At 51.6% G+C, this 25,002-nt stretch overlaps 2 protein-coding genes and 1 long non-coding RNA gene across 54 annotated transcripts in view; 2 read left to right on the top strand and 1 right to left on the bottom strand.

The window, feature by feature from the left end:
- Nucleotides 1–2,566: 2,566 nt before the first annotated feature.
- Nucleotides 2,567–21,040, bottom strand: LOC136786673 (delta-1-pyrroline-5-carboxylate synthase-like). Of its 43 annotated transcripts, none has more exons than XM_066980421.1 (9): nucleotides 19,933–21,040; nucleotides 15,565–15,662; nucleotides 13,701–13,845; nucleotides 11,244–11,317; nucleotides 10,919–11,018; nucleotides 8,988–9,320; nucleotides 7,692–7,833; nucleotides 6,104–6,246; nucleotides 3,587–4,927 (listed from the first exon to the last, which is right to left on the bottom strand). In XM_066980421.1, the coding sequence occupies exons 1-6, from the start codon at nucleotides 20,060–20,062 to the stop codon at nucleotides 9,184–9,186; spliced, it is 684 nt and encodes a 227-aa protein (XP_066836522.1). In that variant the 5' UTR covers nucleotides 20,063–21,040; the 3' UTR covers nucleotides 3,587–4,927; nucleotides 6,104–6,246; nucleotides 7,692–7,833; nucleotides 8,988–9,183. The 43 variants fall into 43 exon arrangements, 40 of the variants coding, with proteins under 40 accessions (XP_066836519.1, XP_066836514.1, XP_066836513.1 ...); XM_066980422.1 differs by having other exon boundaries at nucleotides 9,109–9,320; XM_066980425.1 differs by having other exon boundaries at nucleotides 10,919–10,973.
- LOC125180392 (uncharacterized) lies at nucleotides 15,657–17,959 on the top strand. The gene is made up of 2 exons (XR_010826005.1): nucleotides 15,657–16,856; nucleotides 17,106–17,959. It is a non-coding gene; the product is annotated as an uncharacterized lncRNA (long non-coding RNA).
- An 11-nt stretch (nucleotides 21,041–21,051) lies between the features above and the next one.
- The window catches only part of CSNK1D (casein kinase 1 delta), a 29,991-nt gene continuing 26,040 nt past the window's right edge, over nucleotides 21,052–25,002 (top strand). For 8 of the 10 annotated variants that reach the window (XM_013197930.3, XM_013197929.3, XM_013197933.3 and 5 more), the window contains exon 1: nucleotides 21,052–21,348. In XM_013197930.3, coding sequence (XP_013053384.1) covers nucleotides 21,273–21,348 — 76 coding nt within the window. In that variant the 5' untranslated portion in view covers nucleotides 21,052–21,272. The remainder of the gene's footprint in view (nucleotides 21,349–25,002) is intronic. The other 2 variants (XM_013197934.3, XM_048050311.2) reach the window with 1 other exon arrangement.

The raw sequence follows: 25,002 nt of genomic DNA, 5'->3' as shown, positions 1-25,002 counted from the left end.
GTACTAACATCACTAGCAGGAAAAAATGTAGTAAATGATGTAGTAACACCACTCGGCGGCGGCAGAGGGCGCCAGGGGGCGCCACCGCGCATGCGCGGCCCCGCGGCGCCTGCAGTACCCTCTTTTGGCCACCAGGCGGCGGCAGAGGGCGCCAGGGGGCGCCACCGCGCATGCGCGGCCCCGCGGCGCCTGCAGTACCCTCTTTTGGCCACCAGGCGGCGGCAGAGGGCGCCAGGGGGCGCCACCGCGCATGCGCGGCCCCGGGGCGCCTGCAGTACCCTCTTTTGGCCACCAGGCGGCGGCAGAGGGCGCCAGGGGGCGCCACCGCGCATGCGCGGCCCCGCGGCGCCTGCAGTACCCTCTTTTGGCCACCAGGCGGCGGCAGAGGGCGCCAGGGGGCGCCACCGCGCATGCGCGGCCCCGGGGCGCCTGCTGTACCCTCTTTTGGCCACCAGGCGGCGGCAGAGGGCGCCAGGGGGCGCCACCGCGCATGCGCGGCCCCGCGGCGCCTGCAGTACCCTCTTTTGGCCACCAGGCGGCGGCAGAGGGCGCCAGGGGGCGCCACCGCGCATGCGCGGCCCCGCGGCGCCTGCAGTACCCTCTTTTGGCCACCAGGCGGCGGCAGAGGGCGCCAGGGGGCGCCACCGCGCATGCGCGGCCCCGCGGCGCCTGCAGTACCCACTTTTGGCCACCAGGCGGCGGCAGAGGGCGCCAGGGGGCGCCACCGCGCATGCGCGGCCCCGCGGCGCCTGCAGTACCCTCTTTTGGCCACCAGGCGGCGGCAGAGGGCGCCAGGGGGCGCCACCGCGCATGCGCGGCCCCGCGGCGCCTGCAGTACCCTCTTTTGGCCACCAGGCGGCGGCAGAGGGCGCCAGGGGGCGCCACCGCGCATGCGCGGCCCCGCGGCGCCTGCAGTACCCACTTTTGGCCACCAGGCGGCGGCAGAGGGCGCCAGGGGGCGCCACCGCGCATGCGCGGCCCCGCGGCGCCTGCAGTACCCACTTTTGGCCACCAGGCGGCGGCAGAGGGCGCCAGGGGGCGCCACCGCGCATGCGCGGCCCCGCGGCGCCTGCAGTACCCTCTTTTGGCCACCAGGCGGCGGCAGAGGGCGCCAGGGGGCGCCACCGCGCATGCGCGGCCCCGCGGCGCCTGCAGTACCCTCTTTTGGCCACCAGGCGGCGGCAGAGGGCGCCAGGGGGCGCCACCGCGCATGCGCGGCCCCGCGGCGCCTGCAGTACCCTCTTTTGGCCACCAGGCGGCGGCAGAGGGCGCCAGGGGGCGCCACCGCGCATGCGCGGCCCCGCGGCGCCTGCAGTACCCACTTTTGGCCACCAGGCGGCGGCAGAGGGCGCCAGGGGGCGCCACCGCGCATGCGCGGCCCCGCGGCGCCTGCAGTACCCTCTTTTGGCCACCAGGCGGCGGCAGAGGGCGCCAGGGGGCGCCACCGCGCATGCGCGGCCCCGCGGCGCCTGCAGTACCCTCTTTTGGCCACCAGGCGGCGGCAGAGGGCGCCAGGGGGCGCCACCGCGCATGCGCGGCCCCGCGGCGCCTGCAGTACCCTCTTTTGGCCACCAGGCGGCGGCAGAGGGCGCCAGGGGGCGCCACCGCGCATGCGCGGCCCCGCGGCGCCTGCAGTACCCTCTTTTGGCCACCAGGCGGCGGCAGAGGGCGCCAGGGGGCGCCACCGCGCATGCGCGGCCCCGCGGCGCCTGCAGTACCCTCTTTTGGCCACCAGGCGGCGGCAGAGGGCGCCAGGGGGCGCCACCGCGCATGCGCGGCCCCGCGGCGCCTGCAGTACCCTCTTTTGGCCACCAGGCGGCGGCAGAGGGCGCCAGGGGGCGCCACCGCGCATGCGCGGCCCCGCGGCGCCTGCAGTACCCTCTTTTGGCCACCAGGCGGCGGCAGAGGGCGCCAGGGGGCGCCACCGCGCATGCGCGGCCCCGCGGCGCCTGCAGTACCCACTTTTGGCCACCAGGCGGCGGCAGAGGGCGCCAGGGGGCGCCACCGCGCATGCGCGGCCTCGCGGCGCCTGCAGTACCCTCTTTTGGCCACCAGGCGGCGGCAGAGGGCGCCAGGGGGCGCCACCGCGCATGCGCGGCCCCGCGGCGCCTGCAGTACCCTCTTTTGGCCACCAGGCGGCGGCAGAGGGCGCCAGGGGGCGCCACCGAGCATGCGAGGCCCCGCGGCGCCTGCAGTACCCACTTTTGGCCACCAGGCGGCGGCAGAGGGCGCCAGGGGGCGCCACCGCGCATGCGCGGCCCCGCGGCGCCTGCAGTACCCTCTTTTGGCCACCAGGCGGCGGCAGAGGGCGCCAGGGGGCGCCACCGCGCATGCGCGGCCCCGCGGCGCCTGCAGTACCCACTTTTGGCCACCAGGCGGCGGCAGAGGGCGCCAGGGGGCGCCACCGCGCATGCGCGGCCCCGCGGCGCCTGCAGTACCCTCTTTTGGCCACCAGGCGGCGGCAGAGGGCGCCAGGGGACGCCACCGCGCATGCGCGGCCCCGCGGCGCCTGCAGTACCCTCTTTTGGCCACCAGGCGGCGGCAGAGGGCGCCACAGCATATGCGCGGTCCCGAGACGCCTGCAGTACCCACTTTTGGCCAACGGGTGGCGCAGGTGGCGCCACAGCGTATGCGGTGCCCCGAGGCGCCTGCAGTACCCACTTTTCGCCACCTGGTGGCGCAGAGGGCGCCACAGCGTATGCGCGGCCCCGAGGCGCCTGCAGTACCCACTTTTCGCCACCAGGCGGCGGCAGAGGGCCCCAGGGGGCGCCACAGGGTATGGGCTGACCCAAGGCGCCTGCAGTACCGGATTTTCACCAGCAGGTGGCGGAAGGGGGCATTCAAAGGCGCCACCCCGCATGCGTGGCCCCGCCACCTGCAGTACCCGCTTCTCGCCGGCAGGATGCATCCCGAGGGCAGCAGGGACGGCTTCCCAGACCATTTTCCCAGAGAAAGCACAAACAAAAACAGCAGAAATTTGCACCCCGCGCCGCCTCAGGGAGGAAGTGTCTGCCTTGAGCAACGTGCCGCTCACGGCTGGGAAGCGGAGCAGCGGCAAGCTGAAACAGTACATTTTTTATCGGGACAAAAAAGGCAGGGAGATAATAACAATGAACCCAACGTGGGCAACGGGATGCTCTGAGCCCAACAACCACAACTCCCGGCTTGCTGGGGGAATGGTGCTCCTGGCGGCTTGACACTTCAGACAGCACAGAGCCAGCCCCAGGCTTCCCCACCTGCAGCCCAGCACCCGCAGACCTGTGCCTGCCACCCCGTGCCACCCCCGCCTGGGCTTTCCCTGCCCCAGCCGCCAATCCCCCGGGACCCGGCCTCCACAACGCCATCCCCTGCCCTGGGGGTCCTGCCGGGAACCCCCAGCCCCCTCCCCACTTGCGCCTCTGCAAGCAGCCCCCGCCACCCAGAGCAGTCCCCCCAGCCCGGGGAGCAAAGACAGCAGCGAGCTGCCCCCCCACACGGCAGGGCTGGCCCCGCACTCCGAGGGGTCGTCAGCATCCAGCGGCCGGTGAACACGGGGCCACCCCTCCCCTCCACACCCACCCCGCTACGGAACCTGCACCCACACACAGACGGCGACAGCCACTTCCCCCGATGGCAACCACCAAAGGGGGCACGGGCCGGAAAGCAAACTTTATTAAACTGCTGTGCAGGACTCCCGGGAGGGGGGCTGCGGTGGGGCTCCCTGCCCGGTCGTTCTCCCCTTCCCCTGGCGGGCAAGGCAAAGAGCGGCGTCCGTCTGTCCGTCCGTCCGTCCCTGCGTGGGGAGCGGATGCTGGAAGTGGGCTTCTCACTGTCACTGCTTTGGGCAGTTGCGGAGTAATTGCCTTAAGTAACAAGGCAAATTAAACTCATATTCACCTTTTAAAGAAAGCATACAGCATCGAAGAAGCTTTCAGGGTGGAGGGCAGCTGCGCTACCTAAGCGTTCCCTAGGCCTCCAACTTTACGTGCTATCGCACTAGGGGAACTTGGTGTGCTGACTAAGGAAGTCAGGAAAACACTGCACTCTAGGGAACTTTTGCTCATTCTAGTATCATCATAATACCAAAACACACCTCCATCCCAAAAGCTCCGTGTCTCCAAGGTGCGACCACCCCTCGCTGAGGGCATGCTCTGAGTTTCTCAGACCCCTCTACCTTTAAACGAAAGCAAGAAAACTTTACACCAAACATAACCAAGGTATGCCTGACTAGAGTCACTCAAGCCCCACCTAAAGGAGAGAAAATAAATGTAAACTGTCTTAAGTGAAAGGGGGTGTTAGGGAAGACACCATCACCAAGGATACCTTTCTGACTTCCAGGATCAGTCAATGGGCTGAGCCTCTCTTCCCCCCGCACTGGGATGCCGTGGGGTAATATTTGAACGCTTGGTTGTACCAGGTGTCTCCTTGGAAACTTAGAAATCTCTAGAGCCTTTGTGCCTTTTAATGCGTTAACAGCCAGGACGAGTACCTGTGTATTTCATGCGTGCTCGCTTGCTTTCGCGGACAGTGAATTTATCGCCGGCGATCCAAAGAACCTGTGTCCTTGTTGCTGTAATAAATTGCTGTTCATTGCATTGTTCCTAGCTGTGACAGTTCTCATTGAACGCGACTAGAGCGAGGGCGTGCTACGTTATTGGTGAATCCGTGACCGTGATAGTTCAGTAACCTGAATCCGACCAGACCCATAACAGTTAGTCAGCTACGCCCCTTAGCGTGACAGTATTTCATAGGGAAAAACATTAAGCCTAAGATTTCCCATGCCTAAGGCCCTGGGGGTCAGGCAGAGAAGGAACCCGAGACTCTTAGCCATGCGACTCCTGAGAATCGCAGCTTACAGTTAGTCACTCACCATCTTCTGGTCTCACAGGATGAGGCAGAGGTATAATAAATTCCTTCTCCATCTCTCTGGAAAGAGTTTTTCTCCTATCTATGACAAAGGAAAAAAAAAGTTGTGATCATGGGAGTCAGTACACAAAGCCACACTCTGTGAATTCACTACTACAGTTAAGATCATTTTTAGTCAAAAAACACCTCGGCAGCAATGTTACCACTGCAAACATAGCGCGGCAAGAAAAATTCCACTCAAGGTAAAGTAAAGGGCAAGTTAAAAGGACGAATGACGTGACCAAAGGCAACTGCAACAACCATCTACCAGATGGTTCCACAGCCCTCGTCCACAGCCCTCAGATTTCACGGTTGTCTTTCCTGACAAATGAATCCTGGAAGAACAGAAAAGATACACAAGGTGTCCTTTGTGGAGCCTTTGGGGAGACTACTGAAAGGAAAACCAAACCAAAAAACTAGGAACAGCAAGCGTCGTGTACGTTGGTTCTGTTAACAGAGTAACGCTAACGTACTAGAAATTTCTACGTTCTTTGCCCTCTACCTTGAAAAAGTCACCCAATTCTGTCAGTGTTCACCATCGCCTTTTTTTTTTTTTTTTTTTAATTTTCACGTGGACATCCGAGGAAAACATTTCGAGTCCCTGTCATCAAGGGAGAGGAGGAGAAAAAAAAAAATGAGAGGGATGACGGGGGAAGAAGCGCAGCCATTCCTTGCCTCGGTAACGCGAGCAAAAAGCTCAGGCGCTCGGCAACAATGTGCTTTGAAAGACAAAACACAGAAGAAACTGCATGTTATTTTATCTCAGCTGTAGAGTCACGTGTATTTGTACCTGCTCATTTATTCATCTGCCAGTTTATTGTGCTACAGACGCTACAGAATGTAGAGACTGCGAGGTTACTACAACCTTTTGTAACCGATTCAATCTTCGGTAGGAATAGCTATCTAAAAGAGCCAACAAAATCCCCTTTGTCGACAGCCATCTGAACTTTTATCGTCTAACAACAGTCCTACAAACATCCCCCGGGATGCTCAACTTCAGAAACTTTCCATTCAACTTGAGGCAGAACAAGCCCTTACCCTAGACACCTTCACCTGGCTCTCCACTGCTAGCAGAGTAGCACTCCGATACTGCCCAGCACGTGCTGCAGCCTACTCGCTTATACGTATTTACTGCAGCCTGGTTCGATACGCTCACAGAGAGACCCATGAAAAATCCACCCTTTCTTTCAGGAAAGTAAATACATACATACATACATACGAGATGGTAAGGAAGAAAAGCTGAACGCACGGGATGCCGTCCTTTACCGAGGGGCAGATCCAACATCAGCACAAGGAGCTTTGGGGCACGTGAGCGATCATCTACACCAGCCATCAGGACAAGCCAAACGCATGCACACGAGCCTCGATTTAAAACAAACAAACAAACAAAAAACCAACACGTTAAGTTCCTTTATAGCTTATGGAAGTACCAACCTACAGCTTAGATGCAGTTGGATTGCATCAGCTTAGGGACTGCCTCCTTCAAAATGCGCAGAGGGGTGGCAAAACCAGTCTTGAAAACCTGTTGCCTAACAGGAGACTGTTGCCTGCTCCTCCATAGGTTACGTTCTTCCAAGCACCGTCCTGTTCCTGGATTTTACCAGCCACAACGGGATGGTCCCACTGGCATGAGTCGGGGACGCTTCGCACAGGGTTTATTTGACGCTGAAGTAAGTCTTCTGCGGGTATAAGTAACGCAGCACGAGATGGAAAGTAAACTAAGGTACCGTCTGCGGCACAACGCTTGTGCGATATCGGACCTGAGGGGACCAGTCAAAGCCTGCAATAATCGCTGAATGGGTGGGTAAGTAGGGAGCCCTACGGGAAACAGAGCTCGTGTTCTGCGAAGCTCTTTCCCCATCAAGAAGAGGACCTTTTCTATTCAGCGTCTTTACCGAACTTTAGGCTACTTCCTACTCACTTTGGCAAGTTAGCCTCCGTAGAAGCCAAGAGATTTTAAATTGCCAAGCACCATTTATAGTTCCTGTCCTCCGACAACAGGCAATTTCAATCAGGGCGCTAGTTAATAGGAAAGTCTGGCTCTGTTTCACACAAATCAAGTACCTAAACCACAGACAGGAGTCTGCAGAAAGAATGCTTTAAAAGGTGAATTTAAAGAGAGGGATGATACTCACTTTTCCAACATTTCTGCAATGACTGTGGCAAAAAAGGCTGAACCAGGGACGTCTCTATCATCCCCTCTAGGATTTAGCAGCTCCATACAGTCATGGGTCAAATACCACAGCTTCAACGCAAGACAGACAGGGACCTCAAAGGTCACGCTTCCGTCTGCGTACCGAGTTCCGCTGGAAAGACCCCCACCCGCTCAATTCCCAAGCAACTTTGCCACGGCCAGAGCTTACCTGGAGTTTTGCTTTCTCTCGCTGCTCAGTACGGGCCCAAGGCCTCTTTTGTTGCACACAGTTAAAGCAAAACTCTCGGGACATAACCAATAGACAGACAGACAGGCAGAAATTGCCTCTCACGTCTGTCTTGACCGACCACAACCAGCGTTCTGGAAAGCCCTGCAAGCACCGGTTTATTTCTAGGACAACTCTGAAAGCTGAGGCGGGACAAAGGTTAGCCTCTCGTACCATAGACTGAGCAACAAAGAGACAGAACTCGACAGGCCAATTCGTTCTAGGTCTAAGAAGCTACTACAGCTTGGCAGGCACTACGTGGCTTTCCTTTGTGCTTCCCCGCACCGAGCAGTTCGCGCTTCTGCAAATTCGATTAAGCCTTTGAGCCTGGGCTGCAGGAAGTTTACGAGCACGCCTCGGTTTCACCCAAAGATTCCTGCGACTTACCTGGACAGTCGGCCTGCTCTTTCTCCTGGGAAACCTGCGACTGCAGCACGCCAGCTGCAGCTTTCCTCCCTTCAGCTGCCGCGCCACCTTCACTCGGCGACAAACCCCGCGGGGGTCCCAGCGGCGGGGAGCTGCTTCTGCCCTGGTGAGCCGCAGGGAAAGGAGAGAGCCGGCCGTCAGCGCGCGGGGGGAGGAAAACCTCCGAGGCGCAGCCCGACGATCGAGCGCAGCGAGGACCCGCGCCCGGCCGCCGCAGCCCCCACCCCTCCCGGCCCGACGCTCCGGGGAAGCGCCCCCGAAGGCTCTCGCTCGCCTCACCGCCGGCAGCCGCGCTCGCAGCCAGCGGCAACCTGCGCCTCCCGGCGCGCACGGCCCGGCCCCGGCCCCGGCCCCGGCTCGGGGAAAGACCGGCCGCGCACCACAGAACTACAGCTCCCAGCATGCCGCGGGACGGAGCAGTCCATCCGACCCAGAGGGGAGTCGGCCAAGCGCACACAACCGCCCCCCCCCCCCCCGCCGCCCTCTCCGCGCCCGCCCTCCCCCCCCCGCGCCGCTCCGCCCCCCTCTCCCTCAGCCCCCCGAAGCCCCGCGCAGTGCAGACCCCGCCGCACGCCCGGTCCGCTCCGCTCCGCTCCGCTCCGGCGCGGCGCCGCCCCCGCCCCGCACAAGGGCCGTTTCCGCAGAAGCTGCCGACCGCGTGGCGCCCCAACCGCCCGCCGCCTCGCCCCCTCCCGGCCCGGCCCGGCCCGAGGCGGCACCGACCACCAACCTCGTTGCGGCACCGCGCCTCGGCGGCGCGGCCCGAGCCGAGCCCGGCCCGAGCCGACAGCTTCCGCCCATAGTGCCGGCAAGCCCTGCACGGCACCTCCGCCCTGGGTTCCTCCGAGCCAATCACGGAGCGTTTCCGCCCTGAGTTAAGGCTAGCCGTGACGCCACTTCCGCCCTGGGTTCCCAGCCAATCATGGAATGCTCCTGCCCTCAATGACGGCTCGCTCGGACACCGCATCCGCCCTCACGGTCCAGCCAATCACGGAGCCGTTTTGGCCCTCGGTGAGGGCACGCCCTGACGTCACTTCCGCCCTCGGTTCCCTCCCACGTAACGGCTCTCAAAGCAGTTTGTTCCCTTTAAACAATAACAGAGCGCGGCTGTACTTCAGAACGATTGGATTTCTTGAACTCTATAGGAAGCAGTCCGTGAAATATGATCTCGAAACCTCGCCTTTTAAGCAGTAGAGGCAAACATGCTATTTGTATATGCTCCTTAGAAGCTAAACTGTCAGTCTGCAATTGTTTTACCTTTACTGCGACTCAGGACCGCACTCGGAGCGCTGACTCAATGCCGTGTGTGCTGTCTCCAGCTAGCTGTCAGGCACACGCTGCTCCACGGAGAAGTCAAATTTCCTCTGAAATTGCTTACCCAAACCAGTATGAGACGCAATAGGAAACTACGGAGGAAGCAACCTCTCCTCTGCACTCAGAGTCCGTCCTGCCGTCAGCTACAGCATGGGACAGAAACCGTATTATTCAGATGCGGAGGTATCAAAGATGATCCTCTGAAGTCGCATCGGAGAACTTGAGGCTGGGGGCTGGCAGGAAGAAAAGTAACTAACAAGACAAGCCATCCTAAGTCTGTAAAAAAAAAAATAGAAAAAAAGGAAAAAATAGAAAAAGGTTGGGGGGTGGGGGTGGGAAGCCAGTAAGAATCAGCCTGATAAAAGGTTTACAAATGAGATGAAGAAGAAGAGGAGAAGGGGAGAGATTGTCTATGCAAGGCAAGAGACCCAGGAGGCAAAGGCTAAAGTCTAGGAAGGCAGACTAGAATGTGACGAGGAAACATACTGGCTTTCTATGAAGAACAGAGCTAGCAGCAAGGAAGTAATAATGGCAGACGAGGGAGACTAGTGCCCTTTCCTTTCACGTGAACATACTCCCTTCACTAGAGCATACTCCCCTTCAGTATGAAATGAGGACCAACGCTCACAAAATTCAGTTATAAAATAGGAAGCTGCCCTTTGGCAGTCTCTTTCTAAGTGCCCATACCCATCACTTGCTCCTCAAACACTTGCTCATATGTTAGAGAAATGCTCAATCCGTCTTGCTAAAAATACTAGCAGTGAGAGCCTAGACTCATCGCTCCACAAGCGAGTGAAAGCAATCATTCTGCCTCAGTGCAAACATGCAGTATCAGTATGGGACAGACCACTCACAGCCTAGAGCTTCTACTTTCTGTGCTAATTTTTTTTAGCATATATTCCTAACAGTTGCGATTTGTTATTAACAATCTATATTAAACATTTGATGTTTAATGGTAGCCTGCAACTCAGCTGCATTCGGCATGGACAGGAAAGTGCTCAGTGGTAGGAACCTCATAAATTGCAAGTTAAGCAGGAAACCTACGTTATAAGACACGTGCAGAAACCGCAGCACCTGAATGTAAGCTAACTCCTTCTCTACGCTGGGTATCAAAAACCAACCCTGAATAACTCTCGACATTGCAGAAGCAAGTCCCAAGAATGTGCCCGTAGAAAAAAAAAATTGGGATGGCAACAGAATTCATTTCAGAAGAGTCTTTTGAGGCAAGACTTCTTGCAGCCTTCCAATAACTCACCAACAGAAATACGCTTTTGTTATCAAAGATCTCTCTGCATTACAGTTTGTGACGTGCCAGTTTCACACATTTTCTAACCCAAGACCAGCTTCTCGATGCACCACTCGAACACAAAAGAACGGATTTAGTCTATGCTGCCTGAACTGTACTTTCCTCGGTCAGAAGGTAATATGGTTCGTTCTGGAAAGCATCATTTTTAAGTAACAACCTTCCCCACAGGGGCCAAACATTACGTTAACCAGCCCAGGAGATACTCATGCTATTTCATACATGACGATAACAGGGAAGATACTTGCTATATTCAATTTCTAAAGCGAGCCTCCTTTGGCAAAAGAAAACGCTATTTATTTATTTATTTAGATTTTTATTTTTTTTAAACAATGCTGTGGGTTGCTGTTTTCAAAGGCCTCTCTGTCTTCTCTGATGAAGACATCTCTCATGTAATTATGGAAGCTGCAGCTGTTTCCACTGACAAGCTCTCAAAGTCCTGGGCTCACTAACCTGTGACAGCCATAATATCCAATTGCAGGTGACGGAATACTCTAGTTCTGCTCATTTCCTTTGAGGCCCAGAAAAGCTCATGACAACAGGAGTACCATGAAAGGACCCATAATATTACCTTGATTTTCAGCTTCTTCTAAGTCCTTCTCGTTTGCCAAGAGAATTTCTTCTCTCTGATCAGGTAATAAGTCAGCAAGACGATAATCAATCTCTGCTCTCTGAAAGAGAAATGTTTCTGAACTGCATTCTTATATGAAGTCCGTGGTGTTTGACATCTGGCTCACTTCAGCTCATTTCTGCTGACACATCTTCTCACTGTCTTGACTCCCTGAATGCTTGGAGCCAGCTGATTTTTTCCAGGACCCATTTGTGTTATAAACCTGTATTTTAAGACTTGCCACGTGTTCCCAACCTTAAAGAGTGAGCACATACCGTTCTCTCACCTGCTCAGGCTGCAGAGCTGCCAGGGTTCTGCCACCAGCTCGAGACCTTTCACCCTGCTGCTCTGCTGGAGGGCCTGCCAAAACAAACAAACAAAACACAACCACAAGACATGCAGACAAAGGTTACAACCCATGTGGGAGGAAACGAACGCTAACCTTTCATCTTCCAACTCCTTACTCAAAGCAGGAAAACAGGTACGGTCCTAATAGACATATCAAAGAAATTCACTGTATGCCAGAACAGGAAAATCTGTATCAGATACCAAAATGCTGCCACGGTCCCCGAGCATAGCCCTTTTCAAGGCATCACGGAGATTCAGCAAGATCATCCAGGTCATAGGGGACAAACAAGCTTGTATCAAAGCTGCATACAGCTTGTATCAAAAAGACTTGACAAAGAGCAAAAGAATACAAGAACGGCTAAATCTCAGGGCGTAGGAGAAAACTGAAAACAGGGAGGCATCCTTTGAAAAAGTTTAATTAGACAACTAACGAAAAGAGAAAAGATTGCAAAACAACATGGGAATGTACAAACAGTACTGGAAGCCAAAAGCGGCCTGAGTAACAGCTTGCAGAATAGCTGCTCTCTCCACGCCTCTCCCTGTGCACACTGAAGGGTTCCTACAGAAGAAAGGTTTTCTTCTTGGCATGGATATCAAAGAACCTGTCTCAAACTGAAACGATACAGAACAAGTTTTGAAACAGAAGCAGAAGTAACAAGTCAAAAGGCTCACGCAGCATTTCACTAAGGAGTTCTCAAGTAGCTCACGGATAAGCTACATTTTCATTTTTAACTCTCTTGAAATTGTCTGTAGGACAGATGACTTGAAATGTGACTAATAGGCCCGGACTTCTATTTCAGAAGCGTCCTACAGAAATTGCCAGAGCAGGAATTCCCATGTTAAGGAAAATAACAGGAGTTAAGAAAAGAACTAGCGGACACTTGATTAATAAGACTTAATTAAGGAGTGTTAAAACAGCTTTTTAAAGCGAGGTCATACTTTATAAAGTAGAGTGTACTTTCGTGTTCTTTGAAAAAAAGTGACACACGCGAGGAGATAAGAGTTCATTTTAAAAAGCTACCTGAATATTTAAAGTGTGTTTTGGAAGACAGAAGACAAAAGAAAGAATGGGAGTAACCACGTTCCATGGTAGAGGAAGGGTTGCAGTAAAATTTCACCTTTACTTTTGCTGTTCACCATATTTGTAATTGTCTGAGAAATGGGGTTAAGATGAAAAGCTTTATAGCTGATACAAATTTATTGCAGTAGGACAAAGTGAAAAGCGCTGATATCGCACTTTTTCCCAGAAAGGAACTTTTCAGAAAAGGAGCTAAGTTTCCTGGTGGACACCAACTTGAACACGAAACAGCAATGTGCCTTTGCTGCAAAAGCAGCTGAGGGTATCCTGGGTGGCATTAGGCAAAGTATTGCCAGCAGGTCAAGAAAGGCGATCCTCCCCCTCTGCTCAGGAACGGTGAGGCCGCACCTGGAGTGCTGGGCCTGGGCCTCCCAGTACAAGAGAGACCTGGACACACTGCAAAGAGTCCAACGGAGGGCCACGAGGATGGTAAGGGACTGAAGCACCTTTCCTATGAGGACAGGCTGGGAGAGCTGGGACCGTTCGGCCTGGAGAAGAGGAGGCTTGGAGGGGATCTCATCGATGTCTGTAAATACACGAAGGGAGGGTGGAAAGAAGACAAAGCCAGACTTTCCTAACTGGTACCCAAGGAACAAAAAAGGAGGCAACAGACACAGGCCGAAACACAGGATGTTCCCCTTCTGTGGTTTCCTGAACATCAGTAAATACTTTTTTGCTGTGAGGGTGACTGAGCACTAGCATAGGCTGCCCAGGGAGGTCGTGGAGTCACAGTCTTTGTGAGGTTTCAAAACCTGTTTGGACGTGGTCCTGGAAAACCAGATCTGGGTGGCTCTGCTTGAGCAGGGGTGTTGGACCAGGTGACCTCTGGAGGTCCTTCCAACCTCAACCAGCCTGTGATTCCTTTGCAGCCGCTATGCAACCAAATAGCAAGTACAATTCAAAGCAGATAAACGTGAAGCAATGCAGAGGCAAAAGGAGAAATCAGGCCTTGGTACTGCACATTCTATATGCACATATATATAGTATATATATACACCATATATATAGGTACATCCTATATGCACGCTTTCACCCTGAAATCTTCAATAATAGATGATAACCTCTAAGACTAAAAGCAATACAAGTTCTACCTAGTTCTTTGAATGCAAGTCTGATGCAGCAAGTCACCAGCTGGAAGGAACCCGAGCAGAGGATTCAAGATGTTCTATTCCAACATTAAAAATTACCTTTCAAAAGCCGTTTGTCAAGCAGAGCGTAGTTTCCCATTTGTTGAACAGGCAGGCCTAGCCAAATTTCGACCCTAAACTTTCAGGAAATCTCTACAGCTCCCAATGTACATGTTACTTCCGTACTCACCTGCAGGTTTTACCTCTGAAAAAAAAGTTCCAACTTTCTTCCCTTCCACAACATCTGTGATGACATGACCCGAGATCTTTGGGTGGGTTCCACTTGCAATCACTGCAGAGGTGCCTCCTTGGAGGGCCCGCAGAGCTGCTTTCACCTGCAATGAAGGATAGAGCCAGTTCCCGAAAACACACTTGTTATTTGAATCCCCATGCTCAACACAAATTCTTGCTCCACTTTGATCACTTACGTCGGAAAAGACCCTTCAGACCATCAAGTCCAACCATCGACCGAATGCTACCACTAAACCATATCCCTAAGTGCTATGTCCACATGTCTCTTAAATATTTTTAAGGATGGGGACTCTACCACTTCCTCGGGCAGCCTGTTCTAACGTCTAACCACCCCTTCCATGAAGAAATGCTTCCTGATAGCCAACCTAAACCTCCCCTGGCACAACTTGAGGCCATTCCCTCACACCCTATCACTTGTCACTTGACAAAAGAGACCGACACCTTGCTACAACCTCCTTTCAGTAGCTGTAGAGATCAATGTGGCCTCCCCACTGCCTTCTTCTCTCCAGACTTAAATCCCAGCTCCCTTAGCTGTTCCTCACGTCGTTTTCTAGTTCCTTCCCCAGCTTTGCTGCTCTTCTCCGAGTGTATTCCCAGAAACTCAGTACCTTTATTGCAGTGAGATGTACTGGGTCTGGCTGGGATGGAGTTAACTTTCCCTGCAGCAGCCCATACAGTGCTGTGCTCTGCGCTTGTAGCTAGAACAGCACCAGTATCGCACAAGCGTCGTGTCTGCTGCTGAGCAATACCAGCACAGCATCAGGACTCCCTCTAACACCTCCCAGAGCCAGCAAGCTGGGGGCGGGCAAAAGGCGAGGAAGGAACATCACCAGGGCAGCTGACCTAAACCAACCAAAGGGATACTCCATACCCTATGATGTCACACTCAGCAATAAAAGGTGGAAAAAAGAAAAAGAAGGGAGGGGTGGGCGCTCATTGTGAAAACGTCTGTGTGTTGAGGCCCTGCTTCAACGAGGTGGTCAAGCATTGCTCATTTGTGGGAAGTAGAGAGTAATTTCTTTCCCCTGCACTTCCACACAGCCTTTGCCTGTCGTTTTTATTTTTTTCCCTTTAGACAGACTAATTAATTATTAATAATTTTTCCTTAATAATTATTTTTTTCCTTTAGTTAAATTATCCTTATCTCAACCCGTGAGTTGTTTCTTTCCTTCTCTTCTTCCCCCTCCTCTTCCGAGGAGGGGGAGCGAGAGAGCGGTTGTGGTGGAGTTCAGCTGTCTAGCAAGGTAAAACCATCACACGAGGGGACCAACACCAAGCACAGTGCTCAAGGTGCGGTCTCACCAGTGCCAAGCACAGACGGACCATCACTTCCGTTGTACTGCCGGCCATGCTATTTCTGATACAAGCCAGGATGTTATTGGCCATCTTGGCCTCCTGGGCATACTGCCGGCTCCTGTTCAACAAACTGTTGACCAGCACAACACCCCCAAGTCCTTTTCTGCCAGGCAACTTTCTAGAACGCTGCTTGTGACCAGCTGACAACTGGATTGAACTCCAAAGACCTTCTGAGCCGACATACAACCACCAGTGCTGCTGAAGAGAGTTGTTCCTCCCTAGGGGTAGGGCTTGGCATTTCCCTCTACTGAACTTCAAAAGGTTCCTGCCTGCCCCTATCTGCAGCCTGTCAAGGTTCCTCTGAATGGCAACACAATTATCTGCTCTATCGGCCACTCCTCTCAATCTTGTATTATCAAGTCCCCTTTCCACATCTCCCTTTCCCTCTCAGTAAGAGAATAAGTGTTCTACATTTCTACCTTGGCTTCCATGCCTCCCATTCCCACCTGGGATTTGGTTCCAAATGTCACAGATTGTTGGTCTCCTGGGTAGGATATGTCAGTGAGCTTTGCATCGTCGGGTCCTGGAGGGCTGTCAAAGAGTCCTGAAATTAATAATAAAAAACTGTTAATGTTACATATCTTCTGTTCTAAAGCTCACCAGGGAAAAATAACTAAAGCCTTTGAGGCTAAAAACCTGTATTCCACTTTACAGGATTCAAAACTTCCACTGAACCCTCCTTTTGTGGAACCGAAAGGATGAAACACTAACATGCAGGCTCAAGATGTGTAACTTCACCGGAATTGTAGCTAGTGTGAGGAAACAGAATATCCACATGCTGAATAGTATCACGTACGCTGGGAAGTACCCACATTTCAGTGAGGTTAGAGAGAAAACTGAAGAAGTTTCGTGCACTGTGCACCACTTTTTTCGTGCACCACGTGCACTGTCACCACTTGGGACTCTCCCCAGAAGTCTCTGATCACACCGCCGAACTCACCGCCGACCGATAGGTAGGTTCACCACCGAGATCTCCCCAGGCCGCGGGGCGCCCCTCCCTGGGCTCAGCTGGCGGATGGGGGATAGGAACTGGCTCGCTGAAAGGATTCATCAGCAAAGGTAGAACTGAAGAGTTTTGGTCAGCTGCAGACGGTAGCGAGCGCGGTGATGCTACTCCGCATGTGCAGAGCTGGTTGCTGTAGCGCTTTATTTTAGCCGCCGGGCGGCGGTAGCGAGAGCCGCAGGAGTGACGGGCACGTGCAGAGCCGGGCGCTGCGGTACCGCCCGTTGGTCATCGGGCGGCAGTAGAGAGGCCGGCGGCGTTACTGCGTATGCAGCACCCCTGCATCCGTACAACCTGGCGCTGCAGTACCCCTCTTTGGTCATCGGGCGGCAGTAAAGCGCGCAGTAGTGCTGCTGCAACCCGGGGTGCTGCGCTTCAGCGCCACCGCGACCCCACCAGGGCGCTCGAGCAGTCCCAGTCCCTCCCGTGCCGCTCAGCACCCTCGCGGAGAGCTGCTCTCCGAGGTCCCGAGGAACGCCGTGGTGCTCAAGCTTTAATAGGCTGCACTTTTGGTCCTTGTGCACACAGCTCACCGAAAGAATTAGCATGTCATCTTATAATCTCTTTCTGTTTATCACTTTGTATTGTGGTCCTGTCTCTCCTTCCACCAGTCAGCAGCAAAAACACTCCATATTCAGAATTTGTTTGAAAGAGATAATAAACAGAATACACGGTGACCAAACAAATCTAATGGAAGGAAGCCAAAGACCCTGACCTAACTACCACAAAAGAGCGGTGGGTATTGGGGGTTTTGGGACAGGGTTTGGAGCAGTGTTAGTCACTGGTGGTCTTGGGGCACCAGCTGGGGGCTTTTGGTCCAGGCTTGGAGGGGTTTTGGGGTCTCAAGGGTCAATGGTGGTTTTGGGGTAGGGTTTAGCAGCTTGCGTGGTTTTGGGGGCTGGTTTGAGGGATGTCTGCAGAGTCTTGGGGAAGAGAGCTCTTGCCAGCAGTAGGGCATTGATTTGTACTATTTTTTTTCCCCAGAATGAGAGATTTTATCACAGATGAATCAATGAGCAATGCTGTATAATGCCATGGTGGAGTCCCGGGAAAGACTGAGGAGCTGAGATACATGGCCTGTGAGAATATTGCTCAGCAGCGACTGCTAGCCTTTTTAAAATGTATATAAATTTATAAATTGTTTTAGTTACAGACATTTAGCAAACCAACTAATGGCTATGCACTGCCATAAAGAACTACAGGCTACCATACTCAGGCTTTAGCAGTTACCATGAGACAAGCAAGATCTGATAGGAGAAAACAAATGCTTCTGATTGATCCTGGTCAGAAAGTTTGAGCAACAGGTAAGTTTACTTGGGTAACTTTGCCGGAGCCATGAGTGATAATGCATTATTTGCATACTACCAAGGGAAAGGAGGAATGCTGATCCATAGCCAGCCTTTGGTAGATGGCATTCCAAGATACCACATTTCCCTCTAGATACCGACATCTACAATTTTTGGTGAAAACCAACAGTATGGAAAATCCTTCTCTCAGCTGCGATCAACAGTTTCTATGTTTGGTCTGCCTCCTGCTGCAAAGAAAACAAGGCCAAGACTAGAAAAAAATATTTCTTTAATTCATTATGTACACCCTTTGTCCACTCCCATTTCCATACCTGCACTGCAGCTTCCCTGACATACACAAGGTTACGTACCTAAGGAGAAACCAACAAAGCTTGCCCCCTTACGAGCAGAAGTAGGACTCACTCACTGCCTCTTCCACTTTATCCTAAACGTTCACCGCTTTATGTAGTTTGATATGACCTAAACAATCCACATGTCAATCTGTACATGTGGTCCAACATACCAACTAATAAAGCCCTGCTTCCTCCCCTGTCTCTGTCTGTTTGCATGTGCTTCCACTACTAGTTCTGCCCAGGCAATCAGGACACCCACAATTTAAAAGGACAAACAGTGCACTCCCTAATAAATATAGCAGGAAGGGCACTACTCTCATTGTCTCCATTCTGGTACATACGCCATCGCACAACTCTTTCTCTCAGCACAGGAGATTGCACAGAACCATGATTATCTCAACATTACTGCAGGCCAAATCACAGACAGAGATCATATGTGACAGAAAAACAGCCAAAGCCCCCTTCCTCCCCCGCACCCCCATGTTTGGTACAAAGCACCCTTCCCCAGTTTTGAGTCTGTAGTGTTTTACAAGCACTTCCCATGCAGAATTGACATGTTCTCACAGAATCACAGAATTGTAGGGGTTGGAAGGGACCTCGAGAGATCATCGGCTCCAACCCCCCTGCCAAAGCAGGTTCCCTAGAGCAGGTTGCCCAGGTAGGTGTCCAGACAGGCCTTGAATATCTCCAGAGAAGGAGACTCCACAACCTCCCTGGGCAGCCTGTTCCAGTGCTCCGTCACCCTCACCGTGAGGAAGTTCTTTCACATGTTGGTGCGGAACATCCTGTGCTCCATTTTGTGGCCATTACCCCTTGTCTGGTCCCCACAAACCACTGAAAGAGGTTGGCCAAATCCCTCTGTCTCTCACACTTCAGGTATTTATAAACATTGATAAGATCCCCTCTCAGTCTTCTTTTCTCCAGGCTAAACAGACCCAGGTCTCTCAGCCTTTCCTCATAGGGAAGATGCTCCAGTCCCTGTATCATCTTTGTGGCTCTCCGCTGGACTCTTTCCAGGAAACCCCTGTCTTTTTTGTACCGGGGAGCCCAGAACTGGACACAGTATTCCAGGTGAGGCCTGACCAGGGCAGAGTAGAGGGGGAGGATCACCTCCCTTGACCTGCTGGCCACGCTCCTTTTAATGCACGCCAGGATCCCACTGGCCTTCTTGGCCACCAGGGCACACTGCTGGCTCACGGTCAACCTGTCGTCTGCCAGGACCCCCACGTCCATCTCCTCAGAGCTCCTTTCAGCCTGTACTGATACGTGCGGTTGTTCCTTCCCAGGTGCAGGACTCTCCACTTGCTCTTATTAAACCTCATTTGGTTTCTTCCTGCCCAGCTCTCCAGCCTGTCCAGGTCTCGCTGAATGGCAGCACAGCCTTCTGGCATGTTGACCACTCCTCTCAGCTTTGTATCATCGGTGTACTTGCTGGGGGTGGACACTATTCCCTCATCAAGGTTGTTGATGAAGATATTGAACAAGTCCGGACCCAGCACCGACCCCTGAGGATCACCGCTTGTCACAGGTCTCCAGCCAGACTGTGCTGCCGATCACCACCCTTTGAGCCCGGCCAGTCAGCCAGTTCTCAACCCACCTTACTGTCCACTCCTCTATCCCACACTTTCTCAGCTTTGCTAGCAGGATGTCGTGGGAGACAGTATCAAAAGCCTTGCTAAAGTCAAGGTAGATGACATCCACTGCTCTCCCCCCATCTACTCAGCTGGTGATGCCATCATAGAAGGCAACGAGGTTGGTAGAGCACGACTTCCCCTTGGTGAATCCATGCTGACTACTCCTCATAACCTTCTTCTCTTCCAATTGCTTGGAGATGGTATCCAGAACAAGCTGTTCCAACAAAGAACTCACACCCATTTTTCATGGTAAAACTCTGTGATACCATGTACTGACTAAGAAACTGTTTTCTGGTATTTGATCACTCTTTGCACAGCAGGGCTTGGCTCTTGGTGGTGCAGGGAGGAGTACGCTACATTGTACCATGCATCTGAACAACAGTGAGAGGATCCCATCAGCTTCTTAATGCATGCACACATCCTCTGAGTCTGCCCCTCCCCGTGAACTTGACACTGCAGGCTCTCAACAGCCATCCTACACAGGAAAACATGAGTACCCATGTATGGCAGGTATTCCTGCCCAGATCCCACTTCTTACCTCTGAGCAGAAAACTGCAGCTCTTGCTTGACAGGCAGATGTAGGTTGGTCCCAGTACAAAAGTCAGGGAATCACTGACAGCTGGGACTGCAACACCACCAGAAAACCACGCATCCAGAAAAACCCGCATCTCAGTAATAGTACTGGTAGGAAGCAAGTGTCTTTCAAATGCAGGCTTAAACAGGTTGCTCACTTCCAGGACATGGAAAATTTTCCCCTTCCAATTGTACCAGGTCAGTATATGAAACAACTTGAAAGGTAAGGTACTCAGAGATTCTTTATCCAGAAACCTGCTGTGACTTTACTTTCCCTCCCTCTGTCACACTACACCTCTACCACCCTACACCTCTCTTAATACATCCAGCCCTCTTATATTACAGTCCAGTGCCACTTGCAACCCAGACCCACTAATTCAGCAGCCCCTGAGCTCATGCTAGAAGCTAGCTTCCTGATCTGTCTCACTTATAAGTGCAGCTCCATGATTGACACGAAAGAATACTACCTTGATTCATCCAATATAGTAAGACTAGTCAAGGTCATGATTTAAAGAGGTGTTGCTTCAACAAAACGAGAAAGCAGGCCAAGAGGAACATGTTTTCCCACCACTCCTCTTCCACTCCTGCTCAGAGGCAAGTGGTTCCTTCCACGCCCCGCACTGGCAGTTCCTCCACCCCACGGCAGGTCGCAGGAGAGATCCCGACACTCCTCACCAACAGCAAAGATCCATTTCGCCCCTGAAGTTTGCATGGTCCGATAGACTTGATTCAGACTTTGTGCCAGACACCCCACAGTCAACCGAGCACACCTCGGAGCCCAGCGCGGCCGCTGTGCCGTCCCGCTGCACTGACTCACGGAGGGGGATCCCGGAAGGCCGCGAGCCGCGTTCCCCGCCCGGCAACCCCTACTTAGCGGCACAGAGCGCCGGGGGGACCCTATGTGGCGGCACGGTGCAAAGTGGCAGCAGCCGGTGCCGCCGCGAACGGCTTCTCCTCACAGGGACCGCACGGCCGGCAGGGGGCTTGAAAACAACCAAGACCGACTCCCCGGCTCCCCAGAGCCCCCGTCCCCGCAGGCAGCGCGCCCCGCCCCGTTGCTAGGGAAGTGAGGTCACACAGTATGGCGGCTCGGGGCCGAAGCTGCTGACGGGTTGGTGCCATCTGGAATCCGCGTCCATCCTTCTCGGGAGTTGCGGCGACGGTGCTACCTGTCTCGCTGTCGCTGAGCGGCAGGACTAAGGCCGCGATGGCATCAGGAACCGCAGGGCTGTGAGGCAGCAGAGCGCGAGCCTGCAGGGCGGGAGGAGCAACAGAACCGGGTCGCGGACGAACCGAGCTGCCGCCATGGAGCTGAGGGTTGGGAACCGGTACCGGCTGGGCCGGAAGATCGGGAGCGGCTCCTTCGGGGACATCTACCTGGGTAAGGAGGGTGGTTCACTGGGGACGTGCCTGGGGGATCTGTGGAGATCGTCGGGGGCTGAGCCGGGATGGGCGCTGCTCGCTCTCCTGCCCGTTCTTACCGCCGGTCGGGATGAGCTGGGAGCAACTCCCGGAAGCTCGTTTCACCCTCGCAAGAGCTCAGGTTGCGCTGGTGTCTGAAGAAATGGCTTTTAATATATGGTGGCTTGCTACGGCACAGCAGTAGCAATTTAATATTTCTTTGACGTCGTGTCTTAATTTAGGTAGTGCAGAAATCGGGACTTCTGGATTATTTGTTTGTCTCTTCACGTTGTTGTCTTGTGACCTTGGACACCGTTATTTGTCTCATCTGTAAAATGGGGATATGAGTTTAAAATCTTTGATCTTTAAAAAACGTTCAGAAAAAGATTTGGGGAAAGAAACGCGAGCATCAGCATTAAATATGATTGCAGTGGACTAGGAAAAATTGCTGTCACAGAGATGCTTGTTTCTCTGGCAAGGCCTAAAAAAATTTAAATGGTAAGGATGACTAAGTTGAGGTAAAAAAAAATCTCAAATCCTTCAAAGAATCAGCAGTTCAGCTATCCTGTTGCTTGAATGTTACCCTTATGTCTTAATGCATGTATCTTATTTTGCTACCATGATTTCTACGCGATTTTAAAGTTTGAAGTATTAGCGTTGTCTTTCCGTTCCCATTTATGTAGTTCTCTACAATAGTCACGGTAGTTCACTGGTATGACAAGTGGTGGTGGATTCAAGTCCTAAAAAGAAATATATTTAAAATTGTCAATACACTCGGCAGACTCTCAAAGTGTAAGAAATGGGTTAAATCCAGAGAAATACATTTCTTTATGCTACCGTATAGAAACAAGTATTTTGCATTTGAAAATTGTAGTAACTTAGGAAAGCAAGTCAAGAGAACTGGAGGGGAGGACCTTGCAGGTGCTAAGGTAGGTTAAAATCACATGTCTGGAGAGCGAAAACATCGTTAGCTAATGTATGTGGTATGTTTGGCAGTGCACACGGTATACAAATGCATTTTTTTCCTAGACAACAATGCTTTGTGTCGTAGTGTACATTTGGTATTCTGAAATAATTTGTTAGCTAAAATTGCTTGTTTACAGGTAATGATACACTGGTTATCTATAATACAGATCATGTGCCTGATGAAAAATCCATGTTTCTAGCCAAAGGCAAAGAATGTGATTCTTCCTCTCTGTAATGCTTGCATAAAAGACTGAGGACTATTGTGAGAAAGATGGTGGTAACATTAATGCAAAATCTTCATTAGCTATCACTGATGTTTTAAGACTGCAATTAAAATTTGAAAAATCTTACGATGATTTGAGATATTCCTACAGAACCATTTGACTGCTGTAAATTAATTCATGTTAGACTATACAGTTAAAGAGCAGGTAAAATAAACATATTTGTACTTCGATTTGTAATCCAAATTAACTGACAAGTAGAAGTCAGGCAACTTGGTTGTTACCTTCCCACATACGGAATCTAGCATGGAAGTCATAGGTATTTTGTCACTTTTGTCTTTACGTGTACAGCCTGCACCAGCAAAGTTGCACAGGAGATAGTAGTTCTCTGTTTATTAGTACTACTGCCATGCTGCATTTTGCACAAGAATTCCCCATCCTCAAATTTTGTCATCTTTTTGTTATTCAGTAGTCCATGTGGATTTACAATTAGGTCTTCCTGCAAACATGATGCTTGCCTCAAATTTTGTCCTATTCTTTTTATCCTTAAGTAGTCAGTATGGATTTATAAGCAGGTCTTCCTGCAGATGGGATGCTTGAGCCAGCAGCTAGCAGAGAATTGTACGCCTGGAAGATCCAGCTAATGGCATGGGTGTCTTTTTCCAGGGGAAAATACTGTCTCAAGAACTTAAATGTTGCAGCACTTTGTAGAGGCCCATTTGGTTTGCCTACCATTATATGGTAAAACAGAGGCTTTCAGAATCTATGCTTTTTATGATAAAGAAATGTGTCTGAAAAAAAAAAGGCTCTACTCAATTGTTTGGATTATACAGTAAGACGTAATTACATAAAAATTACTTCTAAATTTCTGTCAGAGATCAGTTGTTTCTTTTAAGTGCAAATGCCTTCTGATACCTCTCAATGGATTTATAGATTTCCACGGTGTAGATTTCCATCTCAGTTTAGTGCTTTGAAAGGGGAGATTTAATTATTGTTTCCTGTTTCCATTTCCCCATATTTCTTTAATGCAGCTACAGGGGGTTGAAGACATTCCAGAGAGAAGAGGGGAAGGACCTTCTTTCTTTCTCTCTCTTTCAGTAAGTTACTTGGAATGCAGAGCCAACAACTTGGTTGTTATTATCATAGTTCTTTCATACTTTTTCCTCTTCTCCATCATACCTCAAGATACGACTTCTGGAATTTGGAAGGCCCACAACTTAGCTTACTTAGAATAATAGGGTCTGTAAAATAGCATTTTGAGATATAAGACACTAAAGTAAATAAAGTACCATGGAGAACTTTACAAAAATAAGTTAGGAAATTAGTGTACCTGCATTTTCTGAAGTTACTTTCCAGAGGAAGATTTGAAATAATAGTATGGATTCCCAGATATTCTGAATAGTATAGATGGACAACATACAGAAGAAAAATCAGAGTAAGCATCTGTTTTGTTGCTCCATCCACAAGGTCAAAAAGACATAAGTCATGAAAGCATTACAGTTGCTGTGTTTTCATGTTTTTTTTTCATTTCCATGTATTTTCTTAGGGATAAACTTTTAGTTGTAAATGAATTAAAATAATCTTCAAGGCCTTCCTTGTGGGAGAGGATTTTGCAATTACTTATAAATTAGAATTTTCCTATTTAAACTAAAAGACTTTCACAACTCAAGACTTTTTCTTTTCATTTCCATGAAGTGCCTCTTTTCATTTTACTGCTTACTGCTACTTTTTCATTACTCATTCTTCTCATAACACTACTTCTGGCTATTGTTCAAGGGTGTATGCAGAAGTGGAGAGCTGTTTAAGGATCTTAGCCCTCTTAGGTGATACAGACTTCTAGGGAAGATCAGATAATCATAAGAAATGACCTACTAGGTCAAGACAATGATTTGTCAAGCAGTGGTGAGCAGAACTTGATAGAGGTAGTACACGTCTTCATTCTCCTATGGGCAAGTCTTGTCTTAATCAAACACAGATGTCTGCAGCTGTCTGTATAAAAAGTATGCCATTCAGCAGTTTGTGTCAGAAAAGATTTTTGTGTTTGTTTGTTTTTAATATTTATGGTGGGATTAGGGAGGACAGGTAGAGAAGGTAGGGATAAGCACGAAAGACCCAGAGTTCCATAGTTAAAAATCAATATATTTGTTTGTTGGTGGCGGGGGGTGCAGTGGGTGGGAGAGTGTTAGTGCAAGAACAGAAGACAGTGCCTTTTTCCTTGTAACATTTATCTGTCCTTTCAAATTTCTAGATTGATGTGAACCATAACTCACTTAAAGTCCACCAAAATAATATATTAATAAGATGTGAAAACCTTGGGCTACAGAGTTTCTAGTTGCAACTACTGTGCGGTGACCTTAGTAGAAATCAGGAGTTTGGTGGAGTCATATGAGGCAGATGGACAACGTTGACTACAGCAGGGGAAAATTAGTTTTCTTCATGCCTCCCAG

Source organism: Anser cygnoides, chromosome 19 (assembly GCF_040182565.1).
Source record: "Anser cygnoides isolate HZ-2024a breed goose chromosome 19, Taihu_goose_T2T_genome, whole genome shotgun sequence".
NCBI classification, from domain to species: Eukaryota; Metazoa; Chordata; class Aves; order Anseriformes; family Anatidae; genus Anser; species Anser cygnoides.
This window is presented reverse-complemented; position numbering and strand designations above follow the sequence as displayed.